Raw genomic sequence first — 19,959 nt, forward strand, 5'->3', positions numbered from 1 at the left:
ACCAAGAGAGTCAAAAAAGAAAAGACGTTGGATTGATGTACTTTATTTAGACATGAGACATGAGAAACAGTACATGGAAGTACAATTCACAATACAAGGTTTCAGTCATTCAGTCGGACTTCACTGTATAGGCTACTATAGTTGCCTTTTCATAAATGATATATTTTTGTACTTAAGCTGTCGTGAAAGTTTATAATATTTAGAGAAATTTAAAGTTTCAAATACAAAAGTATTAGTAGTTGTGAAGGTTAGCAAATTGGACATTTAGACTGAATGTTTCCTGTATCCTCATCTTGCGCTAATGCACACAAGTGTTTCACCAGGTTTTATTTGTGTTGTTTCTCATAAGCGTACATCCGTTGTCCGTCAACAACACAGAAGTCTGTGGCTTGACTTCTGTGCGCTCACTGTGTTGAGCGCTCAGTGCGTTCTCCCCGCTTCGGGGCGAGGCTCCCCAAAGACCGTGCACTTACATAGATCGCCTCCCCTCCCCAGCATAGCTCTCCAGCCTATATTTCTGCGCGACGACCACAAACATTGTCGCATAGTTGATGACGTCTGTGTCCACAGAAGAAACACTATGTGCATGCCGCCACCTATAGGATCGGGGGTATACATGCAAGTGTTCTCTGATGCGATTGGATCTTGGGCAGTGTGAATGCTGGCCAGCCAAGCGTACTCGGGAACGCTTCGATTCAAACGGATCCAGTGAGAAACCGCCCTTAGTCAGAATCTTGGTGTTCTGGTATGCTCACCAGACAATGAGAGTAAAATGGGGGAAGTCAATATCTGCTCCTTTTCATGTGACCAATGGTGTCCGTCAAGGTGGAATTATTTCTCCTTTCCTTTTTAATGTTTATATGAATGATTTATCATTGATGTTAAATGCATGTGGGACAGGGTGTAGAGTTGGTGACTCGTTAATTAATCACCTGATGTATGCGGATGATTTGGTCATCTTTAGTCCATATAGTGCTGGGCTACAACAGCTACTGAGGATATGCTCACAGTATGGCTTTGATTTTAATATAAAATACAACGCTAAAAAGAGTAAGGTCATGATTGTACGAAGTAGGGAAGACAGACAATCTACCTTTCCTGACTTCTATCTGGCTGGCACTGCCCTTAGTGTGTGCAGTGAGATTACTTATGGTAAATGGTAAATGGTGCATTTATATAGTGCTTTTATCCAAAGCGCTTTACATTGATTGTGCCATTAACCCATTCACACACACATTCATACACCAATGGAGGAGGAAACCATGCAAGGCACCAACCTGCTCATCGGGAGCAATTAGGAGTTCAGCGTCTTGCTCAAGGACACTTCGACACTAACTCTAGGGGAGCGCCCCAGCCCGGGAATCGAACTGGGAACCTTGCGGTTTCCAGTTCACTCTACCCGGCCACTCTACCCCTGAGCCACTGCCGCTGATGTTTCAGTTCCTTATGAATCTTTCTCAGTTGTCTGTCTGCTGGAAAGGTCTAGACAAATGATTTGTGGTTTGTCAGAAAGTGCCTTTCCAAGTTCCCTTTCTTCACCATCACTGCATAGTTGTTGCGCAAATAATTAGTTTTAAGGGAGTAGTTCACCGAAAGACTTATTTTCAATCAATTACATGAAGCCTTGAATTCATGGAGATTTTTTTGGTTTTGGCGCATTCCTAAGCCAATCATTTGATGAGCGGCGGAGTCTCCGGTAGGAGACTTAATACAATTTTAACCAGACCTGACAGGGTTACAGGGGAATAATCTTACTGATTTAACAAGTTGTTATTGTTAATCTTTCCCACGCACAGGCCTGTAGCCTTCATTACAGAAGGTCAGAAAATGACCTCTTCCTCCTAAATCAACATTATGGGTGTGTGTGAGAATACACGCAGACCAGTACAAATGCTTCATTTCTCGTAATCCCCACAAATCACGACCTATCCACAAACCTTTTAACGCGACCTAGCAATCCAACACACGCAGCAGGTCAGGTCACTGGCCCTCATTTATCAACGCAGCGTATAAACCGGCTTATATTTTTCCATATATTCGGCCGTACACCAACGTCGAAGTCACATTTATCAACGAATCCTACACAGCTGATCCGAACCTACATTTGGTCCCAGGCTTGATAAATGTCACGGCTGAAACCTAGCGTCATTTAAATAACACGCCCTTAAATATTCTCAAAACGCCCCGATTTTACGACATGAAGAAGGACCAGAATACGACCAAAGACATCAAAAGCCAATGAGAAAGAGTTTCCCCCGCCTGCCTCGCCGCACACGCCTCTCTCTCTCTCTCTCTCTCTCTCTCTCTCTCTCTCTCTCTCTCTCTCTCTCTCTCTCTCTCTCTCTCTCTCTCTCTCACACACACACACACACACACACACACACACACACACACACACACACACACACACACACACACACACACACACACACACACACGCCCGCCCAGCTGTGTTTTTCATGTATTGTAATCCGTACCGTAGCGGTAGGCCTACAATCTTTGTCACGTAGGCTTGTAGCCTACATGAATGACATATTATGATACCAATCACATCGCCATGAATGGAATACGTTTGTATATTAATGTATTTAACCCATACCGAGCAGTGCACAAGCAGTCATGTAGGATATTCCCCGTGAGACGGCAGTGGTTTCGGTCCGTCCCGTTAATAAGAGATTGGAGCGTCGGGTTTATATCCTTAACCCAGCCAAGTTGTAGTCTTCAAAACTCTCTATGACATAACTCCATAACATAGGACAAGCTACTGTAAGTTTGTACACCTCACTGTCCATGAAAAGATCGTCGGCAGTCCCGACCGCGGGACTCCCGAGTCCCGACGCAAAAGCGCTTGTATATTTTGAAAATAGCAGATCTACAAGCTCACAACACAACAGCTTGCAGATCTGCTATTTTAAAATAGCCAATGCAACTGAATGACTGTTAAAGCAGTTTGTTTAAATTACTTTATAAAATGTTATATTTTCACAGGGATTATTTATTAGTGTGTAGATATACATTTAGGAGTGGATTATGTGTCCAGATGCCTGTCAGACAGTCAGACAATGCTGCTTCGCAGGTCTAGAATGGAATAAACGGGCGCAGCCAACGTCAACAACTGGTCTCGACCAGACGTGAGATCTCAGCGTATGGTAGGATGAAGCCCACGTCAGGATATATTGATAAATGCCGAAAGGTGCGGTGATCTCGCCCTACGCCCATTATTTGGGCTGCACCGCGTTGATAAATGAGGGCCACTGTGTGCAGCAGCACCATTAGATCCATGAATCATGTTTAATTCCTCTTTAACTGCTACAGATGAATGTTGAAACCACTTAAAGCAGCAATGCATAACTTCTTCTTTTTAATGTTATTTTTTAACGAATCAACATGTTAGAGTGAGTTAATCCATTCAAACCGGGAAAGCTGCTATATATATATATATATATATACGTTTTTCAGAGAAATCTGAGGAATTAGGTTTAGATTTAGAACAGTGGCTCTAAAAAATTGCAGATACACAAGCTCACAGCTTGTTACTTATACATCTGCTATTTTTGAAAAATCTTGAAAGTGCTTTGAAAGATTTTGAATAATTTAGAATCTTTTAACACAAATCTTCTCTTCTGGGGGGTCCCTGGCACAAAACATTTTCAGATTGGGGTTCCGTGGCCAAATACAGATCATTTTGGGGGTCCTTGGGCACAAAAAAGTTTGAGAACCACTGGTTTAGAAGGTATTTGTAGAATCGGCCTCAGGTCTTAATGGGTTTATAGGCCTGTTACAACTGTGGTGGTTGTACTTGGTCTACATGCTCTTCTATTGAGACATTTAGATCCTAATAGGACCGCTATTGGTTGACAAGAGGTATCGATGAAAATCAAAGGGAAATATCTCACCTTCCCAAACAGGCTCTCCGTTACGGCTCAGTTTTCAACGGTTTTGCACTGCGAAAATAGTCGATCTACAAGCTCAGAGCATCTTTTTGCTATTCTTCAAATATTTGGAAGTGTTTTGGAGATTTTCGCCTAAAACGACATGCCCAAATAGGGGTGCCAGGTTGAAGACAGTGTTGCCAAATCCGCTTATTATAAGCGACTTTCGGCTTGTTTTTTTTTAGGGGGCTTTTGTTTACAAAGTGTAGTTGCTTATTTGGGCTCGCTGTCTAGTGTTGTTTAAACCAGTGGTTCTCAAACATTTTCATGTCAAGGACCCCCAAAATTAATATGTATAAACGCGAGCCCTAATCACAGCTGGACTTACATGTCACTGTAGTCATCAGAGTAGTAGGACGGCATGGTGTTGTTGCTTAGGAAGGACCAGCTGGAGTCTGTGTTGAACATGTGGGGGTTGGCGTAGACGCTCGGTCGGTTGTGGCACATATCTGAACAGAGAGGAAAACACATGCTGCATCGTTGATGTCGGGCAGAAACCTCTTATCTCCATATTCATAACTTTGTTTCTTCTTTCTTTGATGTTCCAATTGTATCTTGTTTGAATCGTCTGTTAAATATCTTTGTCTAAACCATTAAAGGTAGGGTAAGTGATTTGCAATTATTCAAATAATTGCAAAATGGGTCTATGTTCTGATAGTGCTCGTTACTATAGAGTGTCCTGTCCATATAAAGAGTCTCCATGTCTCTCCAGCTCTTTATAAAACAGAAAATGTATTTTGTAGTTTTTCTTTTTTTTTTGTAGTTTCATTTCCAATTTTATCCAACCAGGACAGAGAACTCAATCAGGATACAGATTAAACAAGTGAAATTGGAAGTGATGACACTAAGAAATGAGCATGCAAAATTGGAACTGAAAACTATACAAATTAAGCTTAAAAATGGGTACTTTCTCCTGATTGGCTGAGATTTTGACACCTACCGAAAAATGTATTTTCTGTTTATTAAAGAGCTGGAGAGACGGGGAGACTCCTGTTACTGAACAAACACTCTATAGCAATGATTACGATCAGAATATAGTATTTTAACCTTTAAAAAAAATATTTTTTGTTTTAACCCAAAAATATCACTTACCCTACCTTTAAGACCTGGAACTGTGTCATTTTTAGATTTGAGCTAAAAAGCATTATTTTACACTTTGGGCTATTCAAAAATAGCAGATATACAAGCTCATAGCGCGGCAACGAGTGCCGCGCTACGAGCTTGTAGATCTGCTATTTTTGAAAATTCCTGAAAATGTGTGCAAATCTTTGAATATCTATATTTTTTAAGCGAACATTTTTAACTCAAATCTTTGCTTCTGGGGGTCCCTGGAACAAAATATTTTGATGGGGGTCCGCGGCCAAATACATATAATTTTGGGGGACCTTGACATGAAAAAGATTGAGCACCACGGATATAGAAACATACATTTTTTAGAAAACTGTTGAGATTTAGGAGACATGTAGAATCGGCTTCAGGTCTCAATAATGTATGCAGTGTATCTTGTAATTTGCAGACCCCCTTGAAAACGATATGGTTCATCTCAAGGGGTTATTCCCCCCAAAAAAAAATCAGACTACAGCGTCACACAAAAGCATCAAAAGTAGCAGATTCACAAGCGACGCGTTTTGAGCTTGTAGATCTGCTACTTTTGAATTAGAACCCTGGAAAGTAACAGTGTTGGACATATGAGGTTTCCACCCGACAGAGACAATACACACAGTGTGGCAGGTCAGCTTCTATCACATGACACGTTTTGTTATTTTATATTATTATTGGCAATGCAATGAGAAGGAATCAAATGTTTCACTTTCATGGTATGTGATGCAACAAAGTTTCTAGAGTAAGTTCAGGTTTTCTTTTTAGGTTAGGGTAGGAAGGGCTGTAGTTGGTTTTAGGTGAGTTTAAATATAATGTCTTTTCTGAACTATATTGTTTATTTATTGTACATTTTACATGACTTATGTTATGAGATGTATACTTGTTATGTGTAAGAGGACCACGATGGACATAAGTCCTGGACTTTATTGTGTTATAACCTCTTTATTGTTTTAACTTGTGTTACGACTTTTCAAATAAACTAAACTAAACTAAAGTGCCTGTAAAAGCAGCACTATGTACTTTTTTTAATGAATAAAATGTAATTGTGTCCAATCTGTATGGTAGAGTATGTTAAGCAAGGGATAAGTGACGGGTAGCTGGTCATTATTGAAAATTAAAGCCTGACAGGGTGATTATGCACCGACGCGATATTACACGGCTACTTACATGAATACATTAATAAATTGACCTAAAATTAACAACAAAACGAAGTATTTCCTTCCTTACGGCATGGAAAGTATTCCATAAGCGTTGGGCTGGGTGGGCGGACACGGTCGCCTCGGAAAACAAATGAAAGTATTCCATAAGGTAACCGGAAGACTCGTCCTAAAACAGGCTCATCCCCATTTTATATACAGCCGGATTTGCCTATAATACCGCCAGATTTTCCCCGGGGCGACTGTGTTTTGGGGCGAGCGTTTTGGTATTCTTTCCCTTGTTGCCGTTGTTGCGCTACGGTCGCCTCGGTAAACAAGTAAAGTGTTGATCAAATAGAATCACTTTTATTGATATTATTGCATCGTCTATTTCTCACTTCAAATGTTTTCAAAAACATTCTTGAGAGCAACGTTTAGTTGTAAATGACATGGTGTGTTTGTTTACATGGCTGTCATGTTGGATACAGCATAACATCAAGCAGCGCAGGTTGATATGAGCAGGTGCTCTGAGTCTCTGATTAGACAGGTTGATATGAGCAGGTGCTCTGAGTCTTTGATTAGACAGGTTGATATGAGCAGGTGCTCTGAGTCTCTGATTAGACAGGTTGATATGAGCAGGTGCTCTGAGTCTTTGATTAGACAGGTTGATATGAGCAGGTGCTCTGAGTCTCTGATTAGACAGGTTGATATGAGCAGGTGCTCTGAGTCTCTGATTAGACAGGTTGATGTGAGCAGGTGCTCTGAGTCTCTGATTAGACAGGTTGATATGAGCAGGTGCTCTGAGTCTCTGATTAGACAGGTTGATATGAGCAGGTGCTCTGAGTCTCTGATTAGACAGGTTGATATGAGCAGGTGCTCTGAGTCTCTGATTAGACAGCGGTCTGTTATAGAGCTCATCGGTCATTATCCAGAAATAACACACCACTGAAGTCAGCGATTGACCAATCAGAATCAAGCATTCAACCAAGCCGTGTAATAATACAATGTAACTTATACAATGGGGGTGGTTGTATTTAGTCTCCCTGCTCTTCTATTGAGACATTTAGATAATGTCAAAGGTCATGTCTCACCTAGACACAGGATCTGACACGAATTTTGACCTGATGGTCAAGATTCAATTTATCCCCTGAGCAAGCAGGCAGGCACTAATTGCTCAATGATAAAAAAAAAAGTCAGCACTTGCACAGGAAACCGGGTTCAAATCCGGGGTAGAAGAGGAAAGTGCAGCTTTAACCAATGTGTTACAGCAGTACATCAGTGTAAATTGACAGCCTTTTGAAAGGAAGTAAAAAAACGATTAAAGAAACGATGAAGACTTCCTGGAGTAAATCTTCAGTAAAGAGAGGAGGATACGTGGTGGTTTTGCACATCCGATAACCCTGGGGTTTGGTGGGCTGGCGGCTTTTATTGCACATGTGTCGAACACCAGCGCAGGCGCTTGGTGACACCGCCTTGTTGTAAATCAGTGGTTCTCCAAATGATTTTATTTATTTATTTAGGGGGGAGGGGGGGTCCAGATGAAAGTGACTATTTTAGGACTTTTAAGACCTTTTTAACCCTTTAAGACCTGAGGCGATTCTTAGAAAAAATCTAAATCCTAACAGTTTTTGGAAAAATAATCTAAAAATTTTTTTTTTCAAGATTTTTCAAAAATAGCAGATCTACAAGCTCGTAGCGCGGCACTCGGTGCCGCGCTATGAGCTTGTATATCTGCTATTTTTGAATAGCCAAAGAAATCTAAAGTGACACAGATGCGTTCCAGGTCTTAATGGGATACAAAAACAAATACTGCAACTGCATCAAAAGTAATCAACAAATCATAAAAACTGGTCAAACGTTTGGCCAAATTGTCAAATAATATAAAGAAAGAAGCAAAAGTTTAGAAAATAGCTGATCTACTAGCTCACAACGCCTCGTGGAACCCAGTCACACTACGTGTAAATGTAATGCCTCACACTCCTACAATTTCAAGTGCTTGTCAGGGTGGGAGGTCCCCAGTTCAAACATGAATATTCGAGCACCGAGTGCCGCACTATGAGCTTGTAGATCTGCTATTTTTGAAAAAACATGAACATTTGTGCAAATCTTTCAATATACATATTTTTTTTGTACCTCAAATCTTTGCTTCTGGGGGTCCCTGGAACAAAATATTTTGAGATTATTATTATTATTAGATATTTTTTAAACTGTTAGGATTTACAAAACATTTTTAGAATCTGCCACAGGTCTTAACGGGTTAAGTTGATGGTACAATCCGACTTTACGTCCGGTAGAGAGACGTAATTGCAATAATGTCCGAATTACAGCCAAAGCGGATCTACCCATGGCCGACTGCTTCAAATAACGTTATTGACATAGTTAGCCATTAGGTGTCTTAGCTGACACCATGGGTCCATTAGGTGTCTTAGCTGACACCATGGGTCCATTAGGTGTCTTAGCTGACACCATGGGTCCATTAGGTGTCTTAGCTGACACCATGGGTCCATTAGGTGTCTTACCTGACACCATGGGTCCATTAGGTGTCTTACCTGACACCATGGGTCCATTAGGTGTCTTACCTGACACCATGGGTCCATTAGGTGTCTTAGCTGACACCATGGGTCCATTAGGTGTCTTAGCTGACACCATGGGTCCATTAGGTGTCTTAGCTGACACCATGGGTCCATTAGGTGTCTTAGCTGACACCATGGGTCCATTAGGTGTCTTAGCTGACACCATGGGTCCATTAGGTGTCTTACCTGACACCATGGGTCCATTAGGTGTCTTAGCTGACACCATTGGTCCATTAGGTGTCTTAGCTGACACCATGGGTCCATTAGGTGTCTTAGCTGACACCATGGGTCCATTAGGTGTCTTACCTGACACCATGGGTCCATTAGGTGTCTTACCTGACACCATGGGTCCATTAGGTGTCTTAGCTGACACCATTGGTCCATTAGGTGTCTTAGCTGACACCATGGGTCCATTAGGTGTCTTACCTGACACCATGGGACCAAGTGTCTCAATGGAAGAGTAGGAGACCATCTCCAACCAGGTGTACTATTTACAATTACCAGTGGTGGAAAAAGTACTCACATTCTTTACTTAAATAAAAGTACCAATACTGCAATATAAAAATACTCTGTTACAAGTAAAAGTCCAGAATTAAAAATGTACTTGAGTAAAAGTACAAAAGTATTGGCATCACAATGTACTTAAAGTACCAAAAGTTAAAGTACTAAATATTTGAAAATAGCCGATCTACAAGCTCACAACGCGTCGCATCGCGACGCGTTGTGAGCTTGTAGATCGGCTATTTTCAAATAGCCTAGGTATAAAATAGGTTTAAAGTGGGTAATGTATGTTTCATTATATCATAGTTTATATCTGAGAAGTAACTAGTAACTAAAGTTTTCAAGTAAATGTAGTGGAGTAAAAGTACAATATTTGCCTCTGAGATGTAGTGGAGTAGAAGTAGAAGTATTGGAAATTGGAAATACTCAAGTAAAGTACAAATACCTCAAAATTGCACTTAAGTACAGTACTTAAGTAAATACTTAGTTACTTTCCACCACTGACAATTACAATTACAATTTAGGCATTTAGCAGACACTCTTAATCTAGAGCGATTTACAGTAAGCAAAGCTTTGAATATATATATTTCTTAAAGCTAACATTTGTAACTAAAATCTTTGCTTCTGGGGGGGGGGGGGGGGTCCCTGGAACACAACATTTTGAGATGGGGGGGGGGTCCCTGGAACACAACATTTTGAGATGGGGGGGTCCCTGGAACACAACATTTTGAGATGGGGGGGGGGGTCCGCGGCAAAATACATCTTTTAGGAATTTATCAAAAAAATATTTTCTAAATCCTAACAGCATGTTGCTATATCAGCGGTGCTCCAACTTTTCCATGTCAAGGAACCCTAAATGTATTTGGCCGTGGACCCCGCATCTCAAAATATGTTGTTCCAGGGACCCCCAGAAGCACATATCAGAGTTAAAAACTGTTCGCTTTAAAACATACATCCATATTCAAAGATTTGCACACATTTTCCATGATAAAAAAAAAAAAAACAGCCAAATAAATCTTAAAATGACACAGATGCGTTCCCGGTCTTAAGGAATGAACCATAAAACAACCGTCTTTCTTGTTTAGGACCATGAGGTCCTCACATCTTACCAGTGTTCCTCTTGTTTAGGACCAGGACCATGAGGTCCTCACATCTTACCAGTGTTCCTCTTGTTTAGGAGCAGGAACACGAGGTCCTCACATCTTACCAGTGTTCCTCTTGTTTAGGACCAGGAACACGAGGTCCTCACATCTTACCAGTGTTCCTCTTGTTTAGGACCAGGAACACGAGGTCCTCACATCTTACCAGTGTTCCTCTTGTTTAGGAGCAGGAACACGAGGTCCTCACATCTTACCAGTGTTCCTCTTGTTTAGGACCAGGAACACGAGGTCCTCACATCTTACCAGTGTTCCAGTAGTTGTCGCAGGAGGCCCAGGGCAGAGGGTACTTGAAGGAGTTGTAGAGGTAGAACAGAGCCCAGGCCAGGACCACAATGTAGTAGACGTTCAGATACATGACGATCACCTGGGAGGCCATCCCGATCCCTGCAGGACACAGAGCACATGTCAGACACGTGTCTTATGTTGGCTTTGTGTTTGTGTGGACTGGACTGGAGAGAGAGTCTTTCCAGATGCTGTTATTGTTCAAGTTTCAAGTTCAGGTTTTATTTATTTACAGTGCAAAAATCACACAAATGTCTCGCGATAGCGATACACCCTGAAGAAGGCACAAGCCGATAAGCGTTAGTGTTTTTTTAAAGTAATACTAGGTAACGTTTTCAACAAAACTAAAGTTAAATTATATATCTTTTGTGAGTGGCAAAAGTTTCACAACACCCACTCCATGAATTTCACCCCCGGAAGCCTTTTATTTATATATTTTCTATTGAACGTGGACGGGGGGGACTTTCCCGGGAAAATGACGTTCCTGGCCAACGTCATGACGTCGTGGCCGACGTCCTGGCCGACGTCATGACGTCGGCCAGGAACTACCGCAACGGTTTCCTGTTTGGCCAGAAACTACCGCGCTAATAACAAAAAGGAACCTCACGCTGATTTTAAGAGAATGTAGGATTGGAAGATCGAAAAAGAACAGAAAAAGAAAGCACAGCTCATGGTAACTAATGCTCCACTGGCTAAGAGAAACGATCCGTAGATAGTATAAAACAATTAAAAGATCGCTTTTTGAAACGCTACCGGCTTCCGGTGAAAACGAATGGAATTCTGGGTAATCGAGGAATACGGAAATTGTATGCAGTGACGGTAGTGACCAGCAGAGGTTGCTAAAAATCGTTATTTGTGATTCTGCATTGTACAACTTGAATGTCTGTAGCCCAAATATAATAAAGGCCTTTTACCTACAAAATGCTGGACCTGGATTCTTTCATCCTTTTTGACACAATTTTCCCTCTCTCCAGAACACTTAACAACATATATCCACACAATATACAACAACATAAATACAATAATAAAATCAACATTTAGAAACAATAAGATCATGGACACAAGCCGAGATTATGATCGATTAGTTGAACACTTTTATTTAAAATAATCGCTTCGATTATTGTGTCCAATAAACTTTGTTTTTAAGCAGACTTTTAGATATAATTTGTGTTGTCTGTTGTATTGTACTATGTGCACTCATCGTTTCAGGCAAATTAAATCGAGCGGTTCTGATTTCTCATACTGACGTAGCTATTTACATCAAACTTTAGTATTGGGAGAACATTCTCTGACTGATCCAGAACATTCACTGAGACGATAGAAGATACAAATGCTTTGCCAAGGATAAGTCATGACTGTCAGAACCAAAAAGAACTACGGTATAAATCAATCGTTTAAAAATAAACCCTTTCAAAGATGTTAAGATACTGTCAACCTAGAAGCTCACAAAGTCACTTTGATCATGTCAAAGGACACCTGCTTACTCATTCCTTCCACATTTTGTGATCGATGCCAGATTCAACACTTGGCAAAGCGTCCAATAGTAGTTAATTGTGATGAACACAAAAAAATAATCACATAGGAAAGTGTTACTAAAATCCTTACAGCACAAACATATTGTTTACGGCGCGGCTCTGTAAAAAAAACAGTGACGAAATGTCTAGAAGTGTGTGTTTGTGTGAGTGTGAGTGTGAGTGTGTGTGTGTGTGTGTGTGTGTGTGTGTGTGTGTGTGTGTGTCCGTCTGTCCATCCCGGGGCTAATTTCGCAAACCGCTGTAACGATCATTGCCAGATTTCTCGTGCACGCTGCCAGTAGGCCAAGGAAGTACCTCCATGCATTTCCTTTCCACATATGTTTTACATCTTTGTTTTGAAAATTTTCACTTACATTTTACAATGGAAGACATTGGGTGTGTCGGATGTGGCTGAAACCTTGCCCAAAGGTGTCATGGATACGTATGTCATAAGAAGATGACTGGTGTCATAGATACGTATGTCATAGGAAGATGACTGATGTCATAGGCTGGCCTCATGACATCCGAGATCCATATGAATGCCACGCCGTTATTAGGCCCTGTCTTGTTGTTTAAAGCAGTGGATCTCAAACATTTTCATGTCAAGGACCCCAAAATGTATTGCATTTGGCCGCAGACCCCCATCTGAAAATATTTAGTCCCATGGGTGGTGGACCTCTATACAACATTTTTGTTGTTAAAATGTTTTTAAAAATATTCCAAATGTTCCCCCTTTTTTTTTTTTTTGCAGATCTACAAGCTCTGATGTATTTAGGTTTAAAGTGGTTAAAACTGATTATGATGCTATATTAACTTATTTAGCTGGGGATTCCCTGGAACCCCCCTCAAGGACCCCTGGGGGTCCCTGGACCCCACTTTGAGAATCACTGGTTTTAAATTTAAAGTACAGCTGATCTGGGTAGACTGCTTTTTTTTATTGTTTTCCTTTTTCAAAAAATACCCTTACTATAACGAAAAAACATCACATGGATGCACCTGGGACGTATCGTCAGTGTTGTAGCCTGGGGTCATAGGATGTTTCGGGTCTCGCAACATACACCCTCGCCCAGGTCACCCAGCCAGGGTTGATCAAGCCCCGACTTACGTCCCAGGTAGCTACCCACGGTCAGTCCTAAATAGGGAAAGACAGGGCCACTCAATACGCCTGCCCGAAACTACTCTGCCAGGAATGGGGGAGAGGAGAGGCTCTGGCACGTGGAGGGACTAGGCTCTGTGGATGGCCTCCTGGCCGGGCTCCTCCTCCGTCTCACCAGGTCCAGGACCTGAGCGTTGCACCAGACTCCCCCCGTTCCAAACATTCCATTCTGGCGTGATGGTGTCTTGGCCCGTGGTGGTACTGCAGGCTCCCTTTGCGGCTTGCTTGAATGGCCCTCCTAAAGGCCTCACCGTGGATTTGTTGGGCTTCTTCCTCACGGAAGACACAGACTGGGGCGCCAATCCAAACTGCTCCCGGATGCCGTCTACATTCCGGCTGTCACCCGTCTCTCCGGTGGTCACCAATCTATTCCTGGTTGTCACGTAGTCTATAAATTCCTATGAGCCACTATAAATAGAATAACTATAACGAAAAAACATCACATGTATGCACCTGGGATGTATCATCAGTGTTGTAGCCTAGGGTCATAGGATGTTTCGGGTCTCGCAACATACACCCTCGCCCAGGTGACCCAACTTAACTCAACTCTATGGATGACTGTGCCAACGACATGAGATGAATGGAAGCCTTGTTTGGTTTTTTACCCTCAAACATGGGGCAGATCTTCCTCCAGGCCGTCACCCCGCCCTGGCTGGTGTACTGGCCCAACGCCGTCTCCAGGAAGAACACAGGAATACCACAGAAGAAGAGGAACACAAAGTAAGGAATGAAGAAGACCCCTGTTGAATACACACACACACACACACACACACACACACACACACACACACACACACACACACACACACACACACACACACACACACACACACACACACACACACACACACACAAAGAAGAGTGAATAGTCTCATATAGGTTCGATTAAAAGGTTTTACCCTGTTATACACCATATCGTCGCTGTCGGGCAGAAACCTCTTATCTCCATATTCTAACGATTTGTGTTTTTTCGTAAATTAACACACTACTTGATCATACTACAGCGTCACACAAAAGTATGAAAAGTAGAAGATCTACAAGCAGAAACGCAGCGCAATTGTACATCACAGAATGATACTGTATCGTTACGCAATATCCAGGGGGGAATATCGGACCATTACTCCAATGATGTTTTGTCGCTTAAGAGCAGTGGTTCTCAAAGTGAGGTCCGGGGACCCCCAGGGGTCCTTGGGGGGGTTCCAGGGGGTCCCCCAGCAAAAGTAGTTAATGTAGCATCACAATTATTTTAACCACATTATCCAATTATACGTTGACTATTACGCCAAGCTCACAGTGCGTAACTTCGTGCCACGCTGCGAGCTTGTACATGTGCTATTTTTGAAATGTTTCGAAAAACATCGAAAACATTTTGAATGATCTAGAAGAAAAAAAAATAACACAAATCTTCTCTTCTGGGGGGAAACTTGGCACGAACAAGTTTGAGAACCACTGTCCCAGGACTTTGAAAGGAAACCCTTTTAATGAAGTGAATACAGAGTGCCATTGAGACCGTTATGAAGGGAAATGCGTTGACATGGCTGATAGCCTTCTAAAGCCCCGCCCACTGCGTGCAGACATGAGTTCCGGTCCCTGCGGCTGCTCTCTAACACTCTTCTCTTTCTCACGATCAATCTCTTGGAATCTCTCTCATCGTCCGTTCCTCTCACAAATACCCCCTCCCATACATACACACACACACACACATGAAGCACTATAGGGGTTGCACAATACATCGTTTCAGCATCGAACAATCGCAATGTACAGACATGTGTGACAGTGACATTGCAATGGAGGCAAATTGATCCTGTGCAGTGACATTGTACTAAAACGATTTTCATTACGATAGCCTAATGTATATAGCAATATAGGTTTTTCAGAAAACTGTTCGAATCGCCTCATGTCTTAATGGGTTAAACAAAGTTTTAGCATTTTTCATGACAAACCTGGGAGAAAAACTCTGCCGTCCCATCTGATAAATAACATAATTTAATTTAAATACTTCTTGGTTAACGGATCTTGCACGCACATTTCTGCGTTCAGAGGTGTCATGTCGAGTCAACCAGAATATTAAACTGCCTCATTTCACCGCTTAAAATGACCATAATCATTGCTAGAGTCATAAATCATTTCCAAATGAAGGAATCCTCTTTCCTTCCTTTCTGTGTAGCCTTTGTTTTGTGCTCTTTGTCCATATCTTGTGGCAGGGCAACCGTGGTGAAGAAGTACTCAGAGTCAGATGTCTTAATTAAAAGTAATACCACAATATGAAAAAATACTTCACAAGTAACAGGTAGACAAGTAAATGGCTGCCCTGTATTCAACATTTCTCTGGAGTAAAAGTAGAAAAGTATTGGCATCAATACTTACACAACCAAAGTAAAAGTACTCAAATTTGACTAATTTTAAAAACTAAATATACATAGGCTAGCAAGCAGATCTACAAGCTCACAACTTGTGAGTTTGTGATTAACCACCAAGTGGTTACCAAGAAGTATTTAAATCGTTATGTTATTTATTGGAAGGGATTGCACAGTTTTTCTCCCACATTTGTCATGAAAAATGCAAAACTTGCCACAAAGTGGTTAATCTATGTTTTGTATTAATAATCTAAATCCGCAAAGTAACTAGTAATTAAATCTGCCAGATAACTGTATAGTGGAGTAAAATGTAGTGTAGTTGTAGTTTGTATAGTTTCTTTTTATATATTATACTGTTTAGACCGATGATTCACTGTTTTAGATGATTCTTGGTTTACCTATGATCTTAGATTACTATTTCTATGCATTTTGATGTATTACCTTGTGTTGACCTTGGTTACTGTAAATCTCTCTGGATTAAGAGCGTCTGCTAAATGCCTCAAATTGTAAATTATTTTTGTAGTGGGGTTGAAAGTATCAAAAAATGGAAATACTCATAAAGTAATAAGCACCTGGAAATTGTTCTTAAGTACAGTACTTGAGTAACTTCCCCACTATACTGCAGGGCAGTAGATTAGACCAGGGGTCTTCAACAGGGGGTCCGGGACCCCGAGGGGGTCCTCAGAGTTACTACAGGGGGTCCACCAAACCTTTGTGTGATAGGATTATTTTTTATATATATTTTACATTAACCACTTGAACCAGAGCATCCATTTTCTGAGAAGAACTTTAGCCAAAAATAGCAGATCTACAAGCTCACAACGCCTCGCTCTGCGAGGCGTTGTGAGCTTGTAGATCTGCTATTTTTGGCAAAGAGGTATAGGTGTAGAGGAAAAAAAGAGCAGATATATATATATTTTTTTAAAGTTATAAATATAGTGGGGGTCCCTGCTTCATCTCTCTCTCAGCTAGGGGGTCCCTGGCCTGAAAACATTGAAGACCCCTGGATTAGACAATGAATTCCAGGCTGGTTTATACAGAGACAAACCATCATCATCCATCATAACTTCTTCAAACATCACTCCATCATCATCATCTCTCACCTCCTCCGTTCTTGTAGCAGAGATAAGGGAACCGCCAGACGTTTCCCAGGCCGATGATCTCCCCGGCCATGGACAGCAGGAACTCCGTCTTGTTGGCCCACTTTCCCCTCGCCTCATGGACCCCGTCCGCCCCGACCTCGGGGTCTGCTTTGTGGGGGCCCCCCGTGTCCTCTGCTGCGATCCCCCCGGGAGGAGGGGCCCCACTCGTCGTCTCCTCAGCCATGCTGCTCTCTCTCTCTCTCTCTCTCTCTCTCTCACCGCTCTCTCCTGATCGACGCCCACTTCCTCTCTCTGTTGTTTGTAGACATTAAGCATATCGTTGCTGTCGGAGCAGAAACCTCTTGTCTCCATATTTTTTACTTTGTGTTTTCTTGTAAATGAACGCCCTACTTCATCATACCAGGGCGTCACACAAAAGCATCAAAATCGGCAGATCTGCAAGCTCGAAGCGCTGCGCAAAGCGACACGTTTTGAGCTTATAGATCTGATACTTTTGCTATTTTTTCATTTGAATCCTGAAAAGTAACAGTTTTGGAGGTTTCCATAGGCTCTATATAAAAACATAGATTATAATAATAATATATATAATATATATGTATATTTTCTGTTTTATATAAATGGAGATAAACTTTTCATTTGTTTTAAATTAATTATTAGTTCACTGAAATGCATCCACAAACTAGATTATACAATAGGCTACACTCAATATTTAACATGCAGATTATCCTCAACAGTCACACCAATACATTTAGGAGCTCTCTAATAATACCTCCCATGTGCTAAAGAGGCGCCCAAATAAAAAATATTCACAAAAGGAAAACTAACATCATGATTCAGTAAATGGTCAAACTACCCCAAGAGCAATAGCTATACATATTAACCTGCTGATAATAAAAGTAACTCTGAATGTTTATGGTATTTTATAATGGAGTGGAATTGCAGCCATGCAGTGCCTACCTTTCGTTGTGTTTTGCAATGACAATATATGCATCTATAATATCCAAAAGCTAAGCATGAAGCTAGAAGAAAAACTATAGGGATTACATTACATTGTTTAACCTTACAGAACCCAAGATTGAGCCTCAATAGCTAAGCTCATCATAAGCCCAAAAATAATGAACAATCTAAATAAGAAAATATCCAATTAGCGTGGATATGCAACAACTCACCAGAGGGTTTGTGTGTTCTGAGAAAAACAGAACTCCTTGGACCGACTGACTGACTGATTGACTGCAACTGATTGGAACCGAGAGAGAGTTTAAAGAATAGAAGTTTTATTCTAGAGGGAGGGGGCGGGGCCCGTTCTGTCTGCATGCTCCTATCAGCAGGCGGAGGAAAAAGCCTGGTTTGTACTTCGTCACACGACGGTGTTGCGCCGGGAAATTAAAGGGATATTTCACTTTCAAAAAAACTTTTGGTCATTTTATTGTCTACTCACGCTTTTGAGAGCCCCCCAGACCGTTTTTAAGTTGCTTGATTCAGTATTTAGATATTCGATATTCATTTTATCAGACACGCCCCCTTCCTATACAAACCCATTATAACTTCAAACTCCATTTTTAACATGTTAAATTCATCAAAAACACCCGTCCTTGGTTCTGGTGACTCACCCTGCCCTCCTAATATGCGAGGGGGCCGTGTTTTTTCGATTACTTTTTTCATTTATTTTTAATATTTTTTTTTGAAAATGAAAAGAATGTAATACCATAAAAAACAAATTTAAAAAAATTAAAAAATTAATCGAAAAAACACGGCCCCCTCGCGTATTAGGAGGGCAGGTTGAGTCACCAGAAGCAAGGACGGGTGTTTTTGATGAATCTAACATGTTAAAAATTTAGTTTTAAGTTATAATGGGTTTGTATAGGAAGGGGGCGTGTCTGACAAAATGAATATCAAATATCTAAATACTGAATCAAGCAACTTAAAAACGGTCTGGGGGGCTCTCAAAAGCCTGAGTAGACAATGAAATGACCCAAAGTTTTTTTGAAAGTGAAATATCCCTTTAACACAGTCTGTTGTCATGTAGGGGATCCTCTTCATTGTCTTTTTGTATTTGGAACTTTACATTTCTCTAAATATTATAAACTTTCACGACAGCCTAAGTGCAAATATATTTTATGAAAAGGCTACTATAGTCTACAGTGAAGTCGACTGAATGACTGAAACGTTTTTTCTCTTTTTACTCTCTTGGTGTGGGGATTATCTGGCACATGTATGTATCTGTTATGAAAGAGAAATTGTATCATGAGTAAACGGCTATAGTCCTTGGGAAACCATAAACCATAAAGGTCAGGGTACTAAAGTATAATTCGGCTCCTGCATGAAATTAACGGAATTTAAGTGTTTGGTTGTTTTTTTTTCGTTTTTTCATCTATGCTTCATGCAGGAGCCGAATTATACTTAAGTTCCCTGACCCTCCTCGGTTGTACATTTGCCGATATCCCCAAATATGTACGTTTCAAGATCCATATTTATTTTCCTTCACCAACCACGCAGATCCTGAAGCTTAGTAAACAAACCAGGCGCTCAACACAATGTTTACATGCGGCAAGAGTCACGTGGGTGGACGTATAATAATCACGGAGGAACGACGTGCATGCTGGGAGTTGTAGTGTAACTGGGTTTTTGTTTTTTTGTTTCACAAATCTTTATTTATAACAATCATGCAGTGGTGGAAAAAAATATTCACACTTTTTAGTAAAAGTATCAATACTGCAATGTAGAAATACTCTGTTACAAGTAAAATTTAGTAGTCAAATGTACTAATTGTACAAGAGTATTGATATCAAATTGTACTTAAAGTACACTGGTGCTTGTGTAGCTGTCCAATCCAGCTTTATCAGTCATTGCTCATTGCTGTTACTGTAGTAGGTCAGTGAAAGGATTTTGGGGGGTCCCCAGTAGCTAATGTGCAACATTGTTTTCTCACAGTATAAGTGTATACAGGGTATCAGCACATTTCTAAAGTTACAATTTAATGACTTTTAAGACCTTTTTAATACCAAATTGTCAAATATGATGTGTGAAAGAGGCAAACATTGTGAAAATAGCCGATCTACAAGCTCACAACGAGCGAGTAGTTCAGCTATTTTCACAATATTGTGGAACTGAGTCAAACTAGATGTAATACCTACACGGTGGGGG

At 41.0% G+C, this 19,959-nt stretch overlaps 2 protein-coding genes across 10 annotated transcripts in view; one reads left to right on the forward strand and one right to left on the reverse strand.

The window, feature by feature from the left end:
• LOC308079304 (NACHT, LRR and PYD domains-containing protein 12-like) overlaps nt 1–19,959 on the forward strand; it is a 126,897-nt gene that overhangs the window by 37,973 nt on the left and 68,965 nt on the right. The window lies entirely within an intron of this gene.
• On the reverse strand, nt 4,257–17,038 carry LOC308079171 (sodium- and chloride-dependent betaine transporter-like; the record flags this gene model as incomplete). The annotated part of the gene is made up of 4 exons (XM_080420551.1): nt 4,257–4,381; nt 10,647–10,787; nt 13,961–14,095; nt 16,816–17,038. The coding sequence occupies 4 exons, from the start codon at nt 17,036–17,038 to the stop codon at nt 4,257–4,259; spliced, it is 624 nt and encodes a 207-aa protein (XP_080276677.1).

The sequence above is a fragment of the Gymnoscopelus braueri genome (assembly GCF_963280865.1).
Source record: "Gymnoscopelus braueri genome assembly, chromosome: 23".
NCBI classification, from domain to species: domain Eukaryota; kingdom Metazoa; phylum Chordata; class Actinopteri; order Myctophiformes; family Myctophidae; genus Gymnoscopelus; species Gymnoscopelus braueri.